Source organism: Gekko japonicus, unplaced genomic scaffold (genome assembly GCF_001447785.1).
Source record: "Gekko japonicus isolate JY-2015 unplaced genomic scaffold, Gekko_japonicus_V1.1 scaffold977, whole genome shotgun sequence".
NCBI lineage: Eukaryota > Metazoa > Chordata > Lepidosauria > Squamata > Gekkonidae > Gekko > Gekko japonicus.
This window is the reverse complement of record NW_015159743.1, coordinates 528,335-548,544: the sequence shown is the minus strand read 5'-3', so window position 1 is coordinate 548,544 and position 20,210 is coordinate 528,335. Positions and strand designations below refer to the sequence as shown.

The 20,210-nt window shown below is 48.8% G+C and overlaps 2 protein-coding genes across 5 annotated transcripts in view; one reads left to right on the top strand and one right to left on the bottom strand.

The window, feature by feature from the left end:
- The window catches only part of DRC1 (dynein regulatory complex subunit 1), a 22,484-nt gene extending 11,741 nt beyond the window's left edge, over positions 1–10,743 (top strand). The window contains 10 exon segments of the mRNA XM_015429801.1: positions 368–507; positions 1,149–1,283; positions 1,651–1,906; positions 3,059–3,160; positions 3,343–3,432; positions 5,507–5,593; positions 6,018–6,124; positions 6,927–7,070; positions 9,536–9,638; positions 10,660–10,743. Of these exon segments, the coding sequence (XP_015285287.1) occupies positions 368–507; positions 1,149–1,283; positions 1,651–1,906; positions 3,059–3,160; positions 3,343–3,432; positions 5,507–5,593; positions 6,018–6,124; positions 6,927–7,070; positions 9,536–9,638; positions 10,660–10,743 (1,248 nt within the window).
- A 3,950-nt stretch (positions 10,744–14,693) lies between these two features.
- OTOF (otoferlin) overlaps positions 14,694–20,210 on the bottom strand; it is a 217,717-nt gene continuing 212,200 nt past the window's right edge. For 2 of the 4 annotated variants that reach the window (XM_015405380.1, XM_015429824.1), the window contains 3 exons: positions 19,184–19,362; positions 16,810–16,910; positions 14,694–14,874 (listed from right to left, as the gene is read on the bottom strand). In XM_015405380.1, coding sequence (XP_015260866.1) covers positions 14,694–14,874; positions 16,810–16,910; positions 19,184–19,362 — 461 coding nt within the window. Of the gene's footprint in view, positions 14,875–16,449; positions 16,535–16,809; positions 16,911–19,183; positions 19,363–20,210 lie in introns of those variants that run through there. The other 2 variants (XM_015405386.1, XM_015405393.1) reach the window with 1 other exon arrangement.

Genomic DNA, 20,210 nt, shown 5'->3' with positions numbered 1-20,210 from the left:
CCTCCATCACTGATATCTTGATTCTCATCTGGTGGTTTTCATAGAACCCCTAGCACTGGATCGTCACGTGAATCCTACCCAACCTCTGAATTTGTTTTCTATCCCCTTTCTCACCTTCCCAGCTTAGTCTCCTGGGTTCTGACCAGGGCAGGGAAGAGCTCACTGCATGTCTTCACCTGGGGGACATCACCATGTCTTGCTCTGAATTTGTGGAATAGGTTTCCTCTTTCACTTCCATTTTTTGGTGACTCCCGTTTTTGCGGAGGCAAATGTAAAATGTAAAAATTTGTGGTCATCGGGCGCAAGATGAGTGGTGAATGTTGTGTCCCGACTGCAGCTTAGTGAGTCTTTTCCTTTGCAACGCCAGATCCTAGAGCAACAGCTCCAGCAGATGAAAGCCACGTACCAGCTGAACCAAGAGAAGCTGGAGTACAACTTCCAGGTGCTGAAGAAGCGAGACGAGGAGAACACCATTATCAAATCCCAACAGAAGCGGAAGCTCAATCGGTAAAGGAGCAGGATACCTGCCACCAGTGTTCCCTCTAAGCTGAGTTAGTGTGAGCTAGCTCACAGTTTTTTTGCCTCTGGCTCACACATTTTTGTCTCAGCTCAGGAAGGACGGCTCCAGAGCCAACTCATTTATGCAGCAGCCAAATCGCTCGCTCACAATTTTAATGCCGGCAGCTCATGAAGTAGAATTTTTGCTCACAAGGCTCCACGGCTTAGAGGGAACATTGCCTGCCACCCCTGGTTTCCTCTGTGCTCCCTTTTGGGATCACTGTCCTGGAGAGGGGATGTCCTGGATTGTGCCTACGGTGTGCATGTCCTTGGGAAGCTCTTCTGATGGCTGGCAATTGGGTCATCAGGCTGTGCATTCCATCCACCCCCCCCCCCCGGACTTTAGGCCTTGTAACTGTCCAGGGGCGGAGAGGGAGCCTATGCTGAGATGCTGGCTGTCTCATGGTTAACTGCCTGGTTGGGTTGTATTTCCTTCCATTTCCTGAGGATGGCAGGACTGGACGCCTGGGGCTGTCTCAGGCACGGTGGGAGTCTGGCTCTTTCCGACACTCCTAGCTCGAACCACCCTTGAGTGCTGGTTCACTTGGGTGCTTTCCATATCCATTACAGCTCCCCTTGTCCTCCTTCAGGTTGCATGATGTGCTCAACAACTTGCGCCTGAAGCTGGCCAAGCAGATCAAGCAGTACCGCGAGGAGAACCAGACGCTGACAGCTGACTACAAGCGCATCGTGGAGCAGTATAAGGATCTGCAGAGGACCATGAGGTGTGGTGGCCTTGCTCTGCGGCAGGGAAGGAAGGCGTGCTTTGGCAGGGAGAAAGTGCTGCAAGCACACTGGGGTTGGATCCAGCCAGCATTTTCAGTCAGTCTCACCTAATTTCCCTCCTTACCCCCAGCCCCGCCTGCACAGGTCTTTTTGATGGTCAAGGGGACCTTCTCCTCCCATTTTCTCCAGTGGAAAAAGCGGGCTGGATCCAGCCCATGGACACCCTATCGTATCCTGACACCACAGGCAGGTTCCAGGGCTCAGCCCCAGCAGCTCATAGGGACAGTGGGCTGGAGTCTGTGGCCTTGTCTCCAGCTGGATGCAGGAAGCTGCATGCAGCAAAGCCTCCCTTTTCTTTTGACGCAGACACTTTGCCATCGTGGACGCCGAGCACTTTTTGGAGGTGTGGCTGATGAATGAGGAGGAGGCCAAGGGGCTGATCCGCAAAGCCCTCGATGCCGACCGGATCATCAGCATGCAGCAGCTGGGCCTGCCCTGGCTGGAGCCGGACAGCTGGTTTCTGCACAACGTGGGGCCCCTCATGCATTACAAGAAGAAGAAATCGGCCACCGAGCTGGCCCAGGAGGTGCTGATGATGGAAAGTAAGCAGTGGTTTCCTCCAGTCCCTTCACCTAGCCAGGGGCAGGGTTGTTACCTACTGAAAGCTTTGCTCCAGATCCTGCAAAGAGGAGACGTGTGGTACAAGCCTAAGCATGCTTACTCAAAAGTAAGTTCCACTGACTTTAATGGGACTTGCTCGCTTGTGAGTGTGTTTAGGATTGGACCTCAGATTCCACTATCACAATAAATGTGTAATCACATCTTTATTCCAAAGAACATGGGACAGTATATATCCCCCCCCCTTTTGTTATGTTTATCGATTCGTTTCTATGCCATCCTCCTCCGAGGAGCTCTGAGTGGTAAACAGAGTGCCCCACCACTGACTTTTGTCTTCACCTTTTGAGGTAGGAGGCTGGCAGAGAATAATGTACCCCGGGTTACCCTCTGATCTGAGATTCCTAGTCTGACACTCAGTCCCAACCATATAGCTAGTACATGATGTCAACTGAAGTTGTTTGCTTAATACTTGAAGAACTCTGATTCCGTGATCTCAGGTTTTCACTGGAGGAGTCACAAGGGAAGGGAAAGAGCCAAGAGACCTTTTCTTGGAAATGAAGGATAGAATTTGCCTTTTGTCCAAAAGACACAAAAGTGGAGATTCCCTGAGAGGCTGAATTCTCCTGTCAAACAGTCCACATTTTTCTGCAGGCGAAACTTATATGCGTTGTGCAGATGTACATATATGCACTGTTTCTTCTGCTCCTGCTAAATATAGGAAGGGGCAAAGAGCTCTCTATGGCGCTGAAGCCCCTTCTCTTTTACCATGGGAAGGTCTCCTCAGCCCCTCTTTCCATCCTAAGATTCCAACAGATTCTGCCCACATCTTTTCCAGCATGTCAATGGTGCATGAAGTATCAAATGCTGTATTTATCTGTACATTACCGGCAGAAGTCTTGCAGATGGCATCCTTCTTCCCTTTCCGAATGGAACACCAGCTCCTTAAGAAATGTCTTTTGTTGTTGTTTTTGTTTGTAAAGAGTGTGTTTAAGGGAACATGTCTTCCAAGCAGAAATGCTCATTGGTGTTTGTCTCGAGGTCTCTTTGCAGTGCTCCTCCCTCATTGCTCTTTACTGCAGCAAGCACAATAGACCTGGAGCTTACCATCCAGTCGGAAAGCGGTGCTCCGGAAGAGAAGGAAGTGACCCCTGAGGAGGACCTCAAGGGGACTGTCGACGCCGAAGCAAAAGTTCGGACTCTTGAGTCCATCTCACCAGCAACCGTCAAGCATGTCTTGGAGCTCCTGTGTGATGAGGCGGTGGGTTGAAGGTGGTCTGGGGGCCATTTGTCATGTTACTTCCTGGGGCTGAGGCCTTGCTTTGCTGTTGCTTCATGCCCCGCCCCTCCAACTAACCCCAGGCTGAAGGCATTAGTACCGCATCAGCCATCTGTTTTCTGCCAAGACCCCCCAGGAATTCTCTTTTCTCCCTCTCTTTCCAGGGCTTTGTGATCGAGAGCAAGCTGCGAGGGCTCCTCCAGCCTCTGGAGAAGCATGACCGCACCCTCATGAAGCTGGACTCCATTTTCACGGTGAGTTCTGATTCTGTACTGGGAAGAGCAAGATGGGTAGCCGTGTTACTGTCTGTAGCCGTAGAAAAGAGCAAGAGTCCAGTGGCACCTTAAAGACGTAACAAAAATTGTTGCAGGATACCAGCTTTCGTGAATCACTGCTCACTTCTTCTGATCCAAGGGCAGATTCTGATGGAAGGGTCTCTGACTCCAAGATGGAGAACCAGGGGCTGTCAGGAGCGTCCCCCCTCATTTGGAATACTGTGTGCAGTTCTGGTCACCACACCTTAAAAAGGATATTATAGCTTTGGAAAAAGTGCAGAAAAGGGCAACTCGAATGATAAAAGGGTTGGAACACTTTCCCTATGAGGAAAGGTTAAAGCGCTTAGGGCTCTTTAGCTTGGAGAAAAGACGACTGAGGGGTGACATGATCGAGGTTTATAAGATTATGCATGGGAAAGAGCAGGTAAAGAAAGAGGTACTTTTCTCCCTTTCTCACAATACAAGAACTCGTGGGCACTCCATGAAACTGCAGAGCGGTCGGGTTAGAACGGATAAAAGGAAGTACTTCTTCACCCAAAGAGTGATTAACACATGGAATTCACTGCCACAGGAAGTGGTGGGTGCTACAAGCATGGACGGCTTCAAAAGGGAATTAGATAAGCATATGGAGCAGAGGGCCATCAGTGGCTATTAGCCACAAGGTATAGCTAGGGGCTCTGGGGCAAGTGATGCTCTGTCTTCTTGGTGCTTGGGGGGGGGGTCAACAGTGGGAGGGCTTCTAATGTCCTGGCCCCACTGCTGGACCTCCTGATGGCACTGGTATTTCTGGCCACTGTGTGACACAGAGTGTTGGACTGGATGGGCCTTTGGCCTGATCCAACATTGGCGTCTCTTATGTTCTTATGTTCTTATGAAGCTGATGGGCTGAGTTTTGCTCGGGGTTGCCTGGCTTGTCTCTGTCTCTCTTGCCGAGAGGGGCTGGCTCTCTCCACCATTTCAAGCAAGACTCTTTCAGTCCTCTGAGCTACTCTTTATTTCTACAGAGTAAACCTATAATGGATGGTTGCCCCCGGTTTTGTCACTTATGAGGGCCTTGGTCTATAACAAATGGGCAAGAAGGCTTATTTTTGTCTTTTATCAATAGTGTTTTTTTTTTAAGGAAAGGACGACAGATGGGGGACGCATGGGGAGAGATAAGGAGGGAGAAGCAGAAAGACAAGGTGTGGGTAGTAAAAACTGGAAAGTGGGGCCCATGTAGCAGGTGGGGGTTATAAGGTGCATCCTGGTCTGGAAAGGATGAAGACAGTGCTCTGATGAAACTGAGGGATGGAACCAAATGGAGAGCTGTGGCGATAAGGGCAAATGGCTGTCTGTGGTTCCCATTCTGGACTGCCGTCTGGGCATAGTTGGGAAAAGGGCAAAGGCTTCCTTTTCCAGACACAAAGACTGCCAAGAGCAGGGGTCAGGTTTGGCTTCCCCTGTAAGGGGTGTCTCTCAATCATCAGTGGTGAGCAGTGCAGCATCCCTGAATGCAGAGCTCCGAACATGCAAGGCCCCTCCCCATCCATCCATCCATCCATCCATCCATCCATCCATCCATCCATCCATCCATCCTACTAACAGGCACTCTGACCTTTTGTGGCCAGAATCCCTCATTGACTTTGGCTGGTGCTCAGTTTGCCTCTCCCTTGCCAGCAAAGCTGTGGCTGGCTGGAAGATTGGAGTCGGTTTTTCAGAGAAATTACAATGCATTATTCTTTCAGTTTTCTGTCCATGGGGCCTCCTGACATGGGCAAAGAGCTGGGAATTTCACTGGTACACTGCAGTTTGACAAATACCACCTTGCCATATGAGGTTGCATGAATCACCAGGGTAAACAGAGAGTAACAGTTAAGAGATGTGCCTGAGTATATGCTTTGGTAACAGACTACACACCTGTGGAAGTCTGAGCTGTCTGACTCTCCCCTTTCTCAGTCGCTCAGGAAGAAACAATAGAGAAGCTCACACACCTGCGTGAAGACTGGCATTCGCTACCATCTGGGCTCTTGCCGCTGATCCAGCTGACCTGTAATCTTTCTCTGCTCCTCCCCAGGCCCTGTCAATCGATAATGAAGATGATTTGTATTACATGGTGGACTTCTTCATGGATTACAAGGCTAAGTGGATGGACTTCCCTGAAGTAATGGTGTGTGTGTGTTGTGGGGAGGGTCATATTTAAGACTTGCCCAAATAATCCTCCTGTATGAACATCCTGTGGGCAACTAAAGGCCCTTAGAAAATTCGTGAACAGGGAATGATTGGAATCTTGCTTCTCTCTGGTTTGCCGGCCACCAGTCTGTGACAATGCAAGTTGTACTTCACGCTACCAATGATAAAATTTATGTATTGTTAACATTTTCACCAAGCTTTTGCTTGTTTTTCATCTTTGGCCTAATCCTCCCTTATAAATCTGGATAAGCCCTCCAGGCTGCCCGGAGATCTCTGAGGGAATTCTCATTGTCGCGTAGGAGACAGAGGTGACGGCAGACGCTGCTCCCGAAGAAGCACCTCGAGATGCAGCAGCAACCAGTGAAGAAGAGGCCTCTTCTGTGACGCGAGAGGAGGCCAAGGGTCTTGTGGGCTCAGCCGTGGACCCCTCCACTATATACATGCACCCCAATGACATCCTGAAGGCCCTGAGGGCTTTTGTGCAGGAGTTCAAGGAGCCAAGGTAGGACTGAATGGAGGGAGGAAGTGCTGGCTTGGGATGCCGAGGCAGGGAATGGGATGCGTCGGAAGGACGGGGCCTGAGCCAGAACGGAAGGCAGCAGCCGTCCTGGTCATGCTGCGGAGTACCTGGAAAGCAGGTACAAGTGGACGCTGCTTCCCTTCACCACAGGCCCCAGGGGTGTTGTGAAGAACGAAACGGGGGGAAATGGAAACCCCTAGGAGTTCCTTAGAAGAAGGGCACTATAAAAGTTGGATCCATAAAGGAGGAGACCCTTTTGATAAGATGCCAGAGTGAGAAGCAGGCACCGTGTCTTACTTTGCTGGCCGGTTCTCTGACCACTGAGATTGTGGTTCACATCCTGAGCTGCATTTCAAAAGTTGTGGGGCAAGGAGTGAGCTCCACTGTTGACACACAGACAAATGGCAGTTCCCTGTGGTTTAGTTTTGGTAGCGTGAATCAGCCTTTGCCCGTGCTAGCAGCTACCGAGGGTGATGGGATTAGCCTGGAGAGCCCAGGTGTGGGACTCAGACTGGGGAAACCTGGGTTCAAATCCCCACTCTGCCGCCAAGCTTATTGGGCGAACTTGGGGCACTCAGCCTAACCTACCTTGCAGGGTTGTTGTGAGGATCAAATGTAAGTGGGGACACTGTATGCTGCAGTGAGCTCCTTGGAGGAAGGGTGGGCAAAAAATGGAGTGGATAGATGAGGTCCTGGATGCACTATGGTGAGACGTGCAGCTGGACTTGGCTCCAGCTGAATCCCTTGACTTCCAGCCCAATCAGCCCCTCCCCCTTGCCTCTAGGGGGAAGCACCCCTGCTTGAAGCATGTACAAGAAGAGCGGGACACCTCCAAGGACTCTGAGTATTGGGACGCATTGGCCCACGTCATCCCGGATGGGAAGCTGAAGTTGTGGGATGCACTGATAGAAGCCTTGCGGAAATACGAGTAAGTGAGCCCAGAGGCCCCCGTGCCTGCATTTTGCAGGGACAATTTATTTATTTATTTATTTATTTATTTATTAGATTTTTACCCCGCCCTTCCAGCAGAGCCGGCTCAGGGCTGCTCACACAACCAGTATAAAACACTGCAATGTGGCAATAAAATCTACAATATAGAAACCATCAATACACAATTTAAAACTATAAATGTTACAGCATACTAAAGGACTAGTGTTCAGTCCTCGGTGTACAGTCAGCTTCTTGATACTCCTCAAATGTCCGGTCGGTCGGCTCGAGCTGTAATTGTGGGACCCAGATGGTCGGGCTTGCTCTTCATAGGCTATCAATGGCTTCATAGGATATCAATGGTGGCAGTGGTGGTGGCGGCGGCTTCAAAAGCCTGGCGGAAGAGCTCTGTTTTACAGGCTCTGCAGAACCGTAACAGGTCCCTGCAGAACCGTAACAGGTTCCAATGAGGTGGAAACTGAGAACCTGGAAGACAGCAGATTGGTCAGATGATGGGCCTAGAGGACTCCTTGTGCCAGATGTCTTAGCCTAGAGTGGCCTCTGGTGGTGAGATGAAAGAATACCTGTTTCCTTTAAAAGGAAGGGCATCCTATCAAGACCTCCCAGGGACCTGCTTTTTTGTAGCCACATATTGGTCTCACTTTGCTAGCATTAGTCTTTTTCTTTTTTTTTTTTTGGCTTTTTCATTGGATCACTTTTTGAGCTGGTTAGGAAGGACTCTTCCATAGTAGGTTCATCTACGTTTTTCTAAGGACACAGCAGGCCCATAGTCAGAAATTTTATTGGGGTGGGGGGATGAGTACAGCGGTGGGTGGTCAGCCCGTCATTATTTATTTACTTTATTTATTTATTTGTTCTTTATTATTTATTTATCAATTTTCTACTTGAGACTCAGGCATGCTATGTCAAGCAATGCAGAAAAAGGAATTACAAAAACTGAAAACCAATGCTATAAGAACCTGATAGAACATAAGACAAATCAATAATGTCTAGCGTACACTGTGGCATAAGTACAGTCCTGTTCTGTATTAGCCTTATAAAAATGCCCTCCCAAATAACTGTTTTACATAGCTTGCAGAATTAAAGAAGTGTGGGAGCCTTTATTCCAGTCACTGAAACTGTAAATACAACCTTCTTTTCCCTGTAAATCACTCGCTCAAGGCTCCTAATAGTGCCAACCAGACAAATCAGTAAGATCAGCAACTGCCCGTGCGCACGCATTTTCTGTTGCGACTCCCATTTTGTGGAATGGCCTTTCTGAGGAAGTCAGGATAGCTCCCGCACTTTTGGCATTCTGCAAACTGCGTAACACAGGAGGAGTCAAGACGGAGGCCATTTTTATAAAGGTAATAGGGCTACATGATAATGGAATGGTTCAGGAAGGAGCTTTTGTAAAAGGAACAGAATTGTGGACTGTGTCACTGTGTATTGTGTATTATCTGTTTGCTGTATGTATTATCCTGCCCTTACTGCATTGCTTTGTACATTTGTAACACCATTTGCCACATTGACATACCACGTGTAATGATTTTTGCTCTGTTTCAAATTGCTGTAATCCTGGTCTTGTTGGCCTGTTTATTAGACGTCTCATCTGTTTGGATTGACTTGTGCTGTGTAATCTGTTTTGAGTCTCAGGGAGAAAGGTAGACTATTAAAAAAGTAAATTAAATTAAATGCATAGGATCAGGCAATGAGTAGGATTCTTTTCTAAGTGAACACCCAGAGTCAAGCAATAGCGGCATGATCCCTGAGCTGCCCGCAGGTAAGGGATTCTTTCCCAGCAACGTTTGATCTTCACAGCAAATACCACAACCATCCCCTGTGAATAAGATTCTTGTGGGGTAGTATATATTAGCTAAAGATTTGTGCTCACTTAGCTCTGGGCCTTAATCCCTTATTATTTTTCTCTTGTTCCATCAACAATAATTTCCCCAGCAATAAGTTCTGTGGGACAGTTGTCCTGTTTCTCTGTCCTGTTTCTTTGTCTTTTCTTTCTTCTGAATCTGCTACAACATAATTTTTACCCCTTCATTCCTCAATCTTTCTACCTCTCTCTACTTTACTCCAACATTATTTTATTTCTCTCTCTCCCCCCCCACAGACTTTTAAAATCAGGACTCTGCAGTCCTGCTAACTGCTAATTCTGTTCTAGCCAATTGCATAGATTTATTTTTGGAAGGTTTATGGCAGGATTCACACCTTTTTACCTCAGTTCCTTCCGTTCTTAGTAGAGAATTTACACTTAAAAGACTTGAGATGGATTTCGCAGCAACCCCTAGTGCCGACTGGAGGGGCATGGCAAATGATGGACGGGGCACTCTCCCTTTTGGGCCACCATGGCTACGGGCCTGGGACACAGGATCACGACAGGAGGAGCCAAGGACTTCTCTTACCAATGCTAGGCCAAATGCCTTTTTGACCATTATTTTTCTCCCATCTGTCCAGCTACATTCTGACTCAGAGAGACAAGTTGATCACGGAGACGGATGGGCTGCAGAAGCAGAATGCAGAGCTGCGGATGCTGCTCCATCAGTATCTGCATTCTCCAGTAAGTAAAGGGATGGGTTGCCAGAGAAGGAGCTGAGTTGCACAGGATTGGCTGTCTGTTTTGGGAGGAGAAGAGCCACTAGTAGCCAAAGCGAGGGGCAGGGACTCCCGGAATTCTGTATCTCATCTGTATGTCTGTCTGGTCTCTAACATTGATGATCGGGAAAAGCTCTCACAGTCCCCAGATCTCTAACCTGTTGATGGCGCTTGCGGCCTACATTTCTTCTCCTGCTAAATATAGCATGAGTCACTAGGCAAAACAGTGGCACAATCCTTCCCTAGAGGTCTTTAGATTAATATGTGGAAAAGCCAGAATCATTTAGGAGGTGGTGGCCACTTAAACTTTGGGGCGAAGGATGGTCCATCCTTAGCTATGAAGACCCATTGAAGGCCAGCCTGGAAACTTGCAGGATACCAGTACTTGGAGGTTTGCTGAATCAGACGGAAGTCTGTATCGAAAGACCATATCTGTGTTTGGGGGGGGGGGTGTCATGTATAGTCTCTGCAGGAGAAGAACGAGCATCGCGAAGCAACTCTTGTGAACTGTGGCCCTTTCACAGCATGCACGCTTTTAATCTAAGCAGCACTGTCTTCTAATCTAGCAGCAGACTTCTTTCTCATGTGAGACCATGAGTAAGGATTTCAGCTGGTAATGGCTGTACCTACATTCACTGAAGCAGCTTGAGGACAGAGAGAGATGGCTCTGGCCAGATAGAGTCAGTCATCTGTACATGTAGCTCAATGACGACAGGAATGTTTCCACGTTCCCAAAACTGCTTGGAAATCTGGGGGAGTGTTAAGTGTGAGAGTGGTTGACCTGTTGTGTGTCCACAACCTGCAAATGCCTTGGTCTCCACGTGGTTAATGCTGCTATATGGGAGGTTTCTAGCGCACACACCTCCCCTCCCCTGAGTCATTGTTTTTGCATTCCACCTAAGACTGGGCATGGGCTGATCCGTGAATTTTTGGGAGGAGCTGGGGAAGAACAAACTCCTACTGTGTGCCATGCCTCCTTTTTGCAGGTCAACGCTGAGCTGCTGATCCCTCCCACCCACCTCCTGAACCTGCAGCCCGGTCCCCCGCGATCGTCTCCGCTGCCGGAATAGCAGGGCTGATGGCTTTCCCAGCAGCGTCATCTCTTCTTTGCCTGGCGTGTGAGTGGGAGGTGTTCCAGGGAGCCTGCTGGGGTTACTTACTTGGGTTTACAGCTGAAGAGACATGTGGGGATGAGCAGGGTTGGCCTGAGGCTCCTCTGCTACCCTTGAGTGCTCGTGCAGGCAGTGTGTTGGTGAGCAGCCTCTTCTTTGCAGTGAGCCACAGAACAGCGCCTCCCCCCCCCCCCTTTTTTTGCCTGGCAGAGACCAGATGTGAGAACTTTTCGGGGGGGGGGGGTTGGGTGGATTGAACTGGTTTTGCAAGTGCTGCGATCCCCACCCACCCAAATTGGGACTTGGACCATGCACCGCCTGGCACATTCCAGAGCATTCACAAAAACCAGCATTGTGGCCCCCTTCCCAGTCCTCCAGAAATATTAACTGTTGGGCTCGGCCCTTTCCCCAGGTACATTTTCTTAAGTCACCTGATGCAGCCAGAGGGAAGTTGGCCACAGTTCCTTCCACCCTCCCCTGGCCTGCTTCTTGCCCCTCTCCATCACTTGCTGCAGCAAGCAAAGTTCCAGGTGTGGGCAGGAGGGAATTGAACAGGGTGAGGGACGGAGCAGGCAGGAGGGACCAGATCTGCCTCTTTATGTAAAAACCCACTTTTGGTGCACTGAGTAGTTGCTCTTCAGTTGCCTGCCTGCCTGCCTGCCTGCGTGTTCATTGCAAAAATGCTTGAGGGAAGGGCTGTTTCTAAGTATTGCAAGGGAGAAGAAGCAAATAAAATGGTTGACCAACTTTCCCATTTCTCGGTCTGATTTTTGCTGCCTCCTGAGGAGACAACAGAATAGATTGGAGAAAGGGATGTGTGTTCATTTACCCGTGTTTGTCGTCTGCAATTGTCGTCATTGATAACTGGCTATAATTTTTTTGGGGGGGGATATTTTTGTATTGTGTGTGTGCGCATGTGTTCCTGTGCCTGGAAGTCATGACAACCTCTGGCAACCCGTACTGAGGCACGGAGGATATTCATAGAAGTGGCTGATATAGCCTGCCTCTGCCTCCTGGCCTTGGTATTCTTTGGAGGTCTCCCATCCAAATACTTGATAACTGGCTATAATTTGACCTAGTCTTCAACTAAGCACTGTAGTGTTTCCTCGTTGGAAAGGTGCTACATCCCTATAGACATTTCAGCTTTAGTGTACCCTTTTCGAGAAGGGGTGACCAGAACTGTTCAGTATCCTGCATGGGACTACATCACAGATTTAGAAACACTGTGAAGCGCATCCTGGTGTGTGTGGGGGGCATTTTAAGGATTTCAGGAATCAGAGATTGAAGAAAGGGTGAGGGGTATGCATATTCCTGGATCTTCCATCTTCCCCACACTCTTCACTTTTCTCATCCTCCATAAAGAAAGCCGGACTCTGCTCCTTTCTGGTGATCTGTTTTTATTAAAGAACTTAAAGATTTCCTCTTACAGCAAATTCCAAAGTCCCTTTATTAACAACAGTGCACAGAGAATACCCCCACCCACCCCCACCAGAACTCTCCCCGTAACAGGGGAGAAATAGGACCAATCTTGCACACACCGGGGAAAGAGAAAGGAAAGCAGCCCTCGTGAAACACTCCTCCCTTGGGTGTTTCAGAGCTGCAGTTGAAACAAACAGAAAATAATTGTGCTGGTTTCTTGAAAAGACCTGCTGCTCTCTGTCTTACCCCTGGGCCCTCCTCTGCCTCTTGCCTCCGTGTTGCCATTGCCCTGGCCTCTCTCTCCCTGTGACTGCTGGAGCCCCCAGTGGTGGCTAGTCGTGTTCCCTGTGCTGTGCCGTCATGTGAGCACTGCCCTCTGGGTCCAAATGCCCGGGAAAGGAACAGAAATGTTTGACGGATGGACTCATTCAGGAATTCCAGCCGTTTGTGGATGTAGTCTCATGGGGTAGAGGCTGTGAACAAGACACCTGCCGTTGAACCACAGGAGCATTCTTTAGTAATCTCAGATCCATCCTCCTTGCTTGTCTCCAGAGCTCTGGGAGAGGTGCAGGGAGGAACAGATTCACGTTCCTGTGGAATGGAACAATGTAAACAGCACTTTGACAATGGGGGTGGGGGGGGGTACCCAAGCACTACTGAGTCTTTTGTGTAGGCAATAGGGCTCTCCCAAGAGCAAGAAGGCACCATTTACCTGGCTTCTGTGATACTTCATCTGCTCTTTCATTTGGAGTGTAGCAAAAACAGTGGACTAAAGACCCTGCCAGATTCGGGGATTAGCAAATCCTTCAAACCTCTGTGGCTTTGGGGAATCACCTTGTGGCACCACTATCTGCTGGTATCGGTGCCCCCACGACGTAAACACTTAAGCATAGCCCGCACAGCATTTGACAGAGTCAAGCTGCATTTTTTACTCTTTTCCCCTTGCTACTCTCTAGGCTTTACCAGCAGTCCCTTTCTCATGCCCTCCCAAGTCCCCAACGGCCATGATGTGCAATTCAGATATAAGTCTTTAGGTCTGAATTCAGTGGCCCAGTGGAACGGAGTGCCTTATTTGACCAGGCAAAGGTGCTGCTATGACAAGCAAAAAGAGAAAGATTCTGGATAGGGAATTAGGATTTAGGAATGGGACCCCTGCTTGTCTCCTGACCCACAGGCCACGAAAGGCAGTGACCTTCCAAGTTAAATGGATAGACAGCTGCTCCAGACACAGTCATCAGGGGTTACACATGTACTCTCCCAAAACGGCAGGTTGTCCATTTCTCAGGAAATGTGGCCAAAAAATGGGAACGGTCTCCATCGTAGCCTCGGGGCTGGAGAGTCTGGATCTTCCCTCTTGCCTCTATTGCTGTGTTTCCCAATCTCAACTAAATGTCCAGGTTCTTCCGGAAGAGGCTGGATCATCAAAGATCCTGTGTGAGAGGCCCCATGTATATATATTTTTGATAATGCTTAGCATTTATGAAGTGATTTCAAGTTGATTCAAATTATCTCAGTAACCTTCATGACCCCTGTAAGGCAGGTCCAGTTACTGTTATTCCCCAATTGCAGGTGGGGTGAGAGCCTGGGTGAGGCCAAGCGAGATTGGCTCATCAAGGCCACCTAGGAGTTCGTGACAGGAGTGGCCTTCAAACTGGGGACTTCCCCTGATTTGTAAACAAGATTCCAAACAGGCACCCCATGATGCGTTGCTCAGTCCATTGCAGTGGCTCCGCCCCTGGTGAAGACACTCTGTCACTGCCTGCCGCTGGTGAGCTGACTAGCCTTGCACATTGTACCCATCAGTGTAGGATAAGGGGCCCCTTTCAGTGGGCAAGTGCAGCTCCAGGGCTGTGAAGTTCAGTTTCTGTTTGGGTGAAAAGCAGCAGGGAGCCAAGATGACAGGAACTGGGAAGGAGCAGTGGGCGGGCTTTCTCCTCAGCAAAGGAAATGACATTGTCAGACAGCAAGCAGAGGCCCGAATTCTCTTAACCAGTTTCAAACCAAGAGTGAGCAGGAGATCTGGCCTTCAAGTTCCTAGTCCTCATGGAGGGATAAAGGGCCTTGATTATGTAAGTAAAACAGAGGAAAGATGGGACATGCCAAACTCACACAGAGCAGAAACTGTGGCCTGAGGCAGCTCCAACCTCACCATTGGCTCAGTGGTGGAGAATGCTCCAGCTAAGTTGCCTGTAAGAACAGACGGGAAAGGCCTCGTAGGACAGCTGACCTAAGAAATGCTCCAGCTTCAAGACTTCGCCTGGGGACTGAGAGGAACGCTTAAGGTAAGAATCCAGATTTAAGGGGCTGACCGCTCCCCTCGCCCCCTTTCCAAGACAAAGGTTCAAAGCAAAATAAAATCTGAACTTCTCCTCTCCCACCCTGATTCCCGAAAGGAAACACAAGGAGGCCACAAAAGAGAAACACAAACGCGAGGCAGTGACCAAGAACACTGGGAGAATGGGGAGGAGAACCTGGACGGGGCAGTGTCCTCATGCCCCCAAAAGCTTCTTGACCATGTAGCCTGGCATGGAGTAGAGGAAGAGGCCAACCATGATGACCAGCAGGAGGGCCAGAACGATCTTGATGATGAGCCATTTGTAACGAGTGCAGATGAGGTACTTGATAGACTTGAGTGGGTTCAGGAACCAGATAAAGGATGTGTCCGGACGACTGCGGGGGGGGGGGGGGGGAGACGGGGGGGGGGCCTATGGGGGGGGGGGGGGGGAGGAGAAAACAACACACAAGATCAGGAAGGGCAATGGATGTGGCTCCTTTAGGTCCCCATCTCTAACTCCTCCAACTATAGGCCTTGCTCGAAAAACCTGGCACCTGCAGCTCAATGGGAAAGTTTATTTTCCCCTCTCATGGTGGAGACAGAGAGTGAGGCTTGGCACTTTCCTACTGATGCTGCTGGGCTGACTCCATAAACAGACCAAGAACTCTCTGAATGGCAGTGGTTTTAGGCCAAGCCAGGTTCAGCTCCCTAGCTCTTGTCTTTGAGTTGCTTGACAACCCTAGTAGTTGAGCCCACAGTTTGCAAAAACTGGGTTGTTGATACATGGCCTATGAACAGTTCACTGGGTTGTTTAGGCACCAGTGAAGTCATGTGCAATGACTCTGACGCAGGACCCCATGCAATGCTGCTGAGGCTCGGACTGGGATCTCCTGGTTCAGAGGCAGAATACCTCTACATGCCAGCTGTTGGGGGGCAGCGACAAGGGGAGGACCCCTGTTGTGGGCTTTCTGGGGGAAGCTGGCTGGCCACCATAGGAAGCAGGAGGCTCAACTAGATGTACTGCTCTTTGGTCTGATCCAGCAGGGTGTTTCTCACAGGGTGACAGAACACCTTGGAGCATGCCCAGTTCTCAGGTGATAGGCCAGGCATTATCTGGTGGTCTTTCCTCACCAAGATTCTTCCTTGCTAGGGTTCTTAAGATGGATCAGGGCTTGACTTCAAATTGTTCAATTATGGAACTGTGTGTGACAGCAGTAAACACAAGAGTGTCTTTGGGCATGTGAAAAGCCTCTTTCCTTTTTCGCTGAGTAGCGACTCCTTGCCCTCATGCAACTGGGCTTGAGGGGAGTGGAATTTAATCACATTTTTGATCCACATGGTCTTCACAACGGTTTCTTGGCTTGTATCTTACAACCATATCCCACGTGTGCTGGACAGCCTCTGCTGCAGATTGTGCTTATTCCGCCACTAGCATTTCTGCTCATGCAAGATCAGTATTTTTTAATGAGCCCTTGTGTGAACAGAAATGCTACTGGCAGATAAACTGTCCAGCACACACAGAATGCAGTCATAGCATACAAGCCAGTATCATCATTTATTTCATGTTTTATCTTACTTTTCTTCTAAGGAGCTCAGAACTCCTCTTTAAAACAAGGCTGTGAGGTAGGTAAGGCTGTGATACCGTAACACGCTTAATCCTACCTAGTAAAGTTCACGCCAGGGTAGGATTTGAACACAGGTCTCACTGGTCCCAACCCAACAGTCTGGCCATTGGCACCACAGTTGGCATAAGAGTCAAAGGGAATTCCTGTGATTCACCTGGCACTCCCACCTCCCCACTCCCCCATTCCCCTTGTGCTCCTATTGTGTGGCATGAGGCAGGAGAAAGAAGTACCCTGGACAAAGCGCCAGGCACCCTCAGGCCCCAAGAAGCTTCTTGACCAGGTAGCCAGGCATGGAGTAAAAGAAGAGGCCGACCATGAGGAGCAAGAGAACGAGGAGAAGAATTTTCAGCAGTAACGATACGTGTGCCAGATAAAGTAGCGGATAGACTTGAGAGGGTTCAGGAACCAGATGAAGCTGGTATCTGGGCGGCTGGGGCAGGAGAGCAGGATGGGACAAGGAGAAGGAAGAGAGCCAGGAAGTGGGGGGGGGGAGGGGGAGACAGAGACAGGAAGAGATGAATGGTGTCAATGGAGGCGGGAACGTTAACGGCAACCTCCAATTCCTGGCAGACATCCCCACCCAAGACATTCAGCTGCCATTATCGGTACACATCCCTGTTCAAGACAGGTCCGCCCCGCCCCCAAGGTCCCCATCTGGGGTGTTTAGACACTCAAGAGTCATTTGCATCGTTTCCCACCACTCACTTGGGTTTCTCCAATGGGTCGGGCTCGTTACGAGCCAGCCCGGCCGGGCTTTTCTCTGCTTCCTCGGCTGTCAGAAGGTGCAGCTCAGCTTCCACTTTCCCCTGCAGGGATCAGAATGTATATCACTCTGGGAACTAAGCAGTTGACAGAAGGAGGCACACAATGCCATACTGCTAACCAGCATCAGGGCAGATGTGCTACCTGCTGAAACCCTGAGATCTGCTCAGAAGGCCCTCTCTGGGTGTCCCAGTCTTTATAGGTCAGGCAGGGGGCTGCGGGACAGGCAGCCCCATGTATGGCACACCCTTCCCCTCCACGGTTATCTTTTTGGTGCCAGATTTCAAGAGCCTTTTATTTGCTAAGGTTTTTAATAGCTGGTTGGTTTTTTAATTGTTTTGTAAATCTAGTTTCCATTTTCAGTCATTGTTTCATGTAATTTTAATTGTTTTAAATTAATTTTGGGTTTTTTAAAAATGTGTATGCCACTTTGGGAATTTTTAAAAAAAATAAAAATCAGCCTGTACATTCTCTAAATAAATGCACAGGACAGAGATATCCCAGAAACAAGTAGAGTCAGACTGGGGGAACGAGGGTGTAGACAGTCCCTAGCCCTTGACCCATACCCTCACATAAACTCAGAGAGCTGGGAGGGAGCTGTGATCACAGAATACAAAAGCAGTGCAATCTGTCCACCTTTCTCTCTCTGATGAAACCACATATCCCAACACATGGCAGATGTCTATAGTGAGCAAGGAAGACCTCAGATCAGTATCCTGGACTGTTGCTGGGAGCCCTCCATAGAATCTCCCCCAGAAGGGCAATGCAGTCTTTTCATTTATTTTTTTTAATTCAGTGTCATCCAAGTTTTGCAATATTAGAAGATCACGTTAATCTGGGAGCAAAAGGGGAGTCTCAGTGCACTGAAGCATCTGCCCTTTCTCAAAGGGAGGAAGAAAGGTAATTGACAATTTGCTTGGGAATGGAATATCCACTTGTATCCACTCACATGATCCTTCCACAGTATCTCAGTTAACTGATTCTTGTATTGCATAAACACATACCAGGCAATGTTCCCTCTAAGCTGAGTCAATGTGAGCTAACCCACAGTTCTCTAGCCTCCAGCTCACACGTTTTTGTCTTCGCTCAGGCAAGAGGCCTCCAGAGCAAACTAATTTATGCAGCAGCCAAATCACTCGCTCACAACTTTAATGCCAGTAGCTCACAGAATAGAATTTTTGCTCACAAGACTCCACAGCTTAGAGGGAACACTGACACCAGGCCCTGCCAAAGATTTAGAAGTGACATGCAGGCACATCCACCTCTCAGGTTGATATTTTTATTCCCTTTGCTATGTTTCTGCTGGAATTCAGTCTCAACAAATGGCAACCATACAGCTCAGTTTGTTGTTTTATTTGGGCTATAAACCTCATCAAAGAAGGCACTGACACTCCCCAATTCCCCTCTCCGTGGGAGATACCTTCCCACCAAATCATTATTCACTTGATATGCCAATAAGATTTGAAACTTTTCACTCCAATCCAAACTGTTTTGATAAGCATCCTGGACCCTACCGCTATCTTAACACTTTTTTAGTATAAAGATAGCTTTGGGGACCCCTGATATTTAGTTTGTTTTCTACCTTGGTGTTGGTGGAAAGTAGAGTGGGGGTATATGTATGAAGCTGCATCGCCCCTGTGACCAGCACAGGTGCCCCAAAGTCTGTGCTGTATGCCCATTTTGCTCCCTCCACTGTTGCTTTTCCCTTCCGACGAACCTTCCTGTACTCCACATGCAGGGCAGGCTTGTATGTTCATTTCCTCCTTACCCTTCTCTCTTTAGACTAGTAAAACTTGCTAAGGTTAGGATTTAATAAAAGTTTGGGTTTCTAGAATTGTTATTTAGTGTATGCTTGTGTGAGTGCATGCTCCTTTCACTTGGTAGCTAATTCCCCATGCTATTAGTTTTCTTAATAAACTTTCAGCTTTGAATCTATGCCTGTTTATTTCCAAGAGTCTGCACACTTTATATGAGGTGCTGTCTAAATCTTGGACCTGGTCTACACCAGACAGAAGGTTCCAGTAATCGTTGCCCTGAGTACAAGTGTTCATGTGCACTTGACATGCATAAGTCAAGATGCGTACACGTGTAGGCCACTTGGGTAACATGTCCACCATGATAATGCCCAGATCCTCCTCACATCTTGCACATGCATTCTCCATTTTTCCTGCCTGGTTCTTCCACCCCGCCCCTCTTTTCCCTGCTGCCATTTTGCCTGGGGTCCTCTTCTAATGCTCCCTGAAAGTAGTCCTTCGATACCCTAACCTCACTCTGCTCTGAGCAAAGATAGTGTGACCCCCATCCCCAACTGCATTACCGTGATCTCCATTTCATCATTCTCGTCTCTTGCCAAGAAGGGCCACCAGCCCTTCACCCTCTTCTGCTTGAAGATGGAAATCATGGGCACTTCTGCCTCGCCAGTTCCCAACTCCATGCTGCATTGCTTGGCTGTCTTAGCGCCACGCGGGAAGCGGTTCAAGTCAAGCTCAATAGCTCCTGGAAGGGAGAAGACAGCAATGTTGCTAGACCGTGTGGCAGGCAAGGCTGAAGTGTTGAGAGTGGCTGGTGGTGGTCCTGACATGCCTAACACCCACATTTTTTACCTCCCTCCCCCCAGATTCTTACCTTGTCTCAGAATCATCAGGCAATCTTGAGATACAGACATACTAAGCTACCTTATACCAAGTCAGACCACTGGTCTCTTTAGCTCAGAATTTTATTCTCCTGACTGGCAGCAGCTCTCCAAGGTCTTTGGCCTTTCCTGCTACCTGACATCCTTGAACTGAAGATGCCAGAGACTGAAGCAGGGACCTTCTTTGTGCAAACCAGCCTTCCCCCATAAAAGGGATGCTTTATTCATGTTTGTCTCTTGGGACAGAAGGGTCCCAGTGACTGTAGTGGCTTCCTGTCCCCAGTACAGGTACTCAAGCATCAAGACCCCTCTTTCTTGATATCCCTCTCCTTTTCCATGGAAAAACAGCTGACTACACTGCTCACTCAGTAGCACAGCTCCCTATTTAGTTAGGGACAGCCCAGGAATTGAGCCAGTGTACGAATTTCCTAATTTCCTCTAAACCAACACACACACCCCTGATGATGGGAACGCAAACAAGCTGCAGCAAGCAGTAGTTCTTGCCTAAAGAATGGGGTGAAGAGAGAGCTGGAAGATGGGCAGTCAATTCAGGACGGACAAAAGGAAACACTTCTTTACACAGAGAGTGATTAAAATGTGGAATTTTCTGCCGGAGGATGTAGTGATGGCCACAGGAATAAACAGCTTTTAAAGAGGATCAAATAGAGGATAGGTCTATCATGGAGGATAGGTCTATCAGTGGCTACTAGCC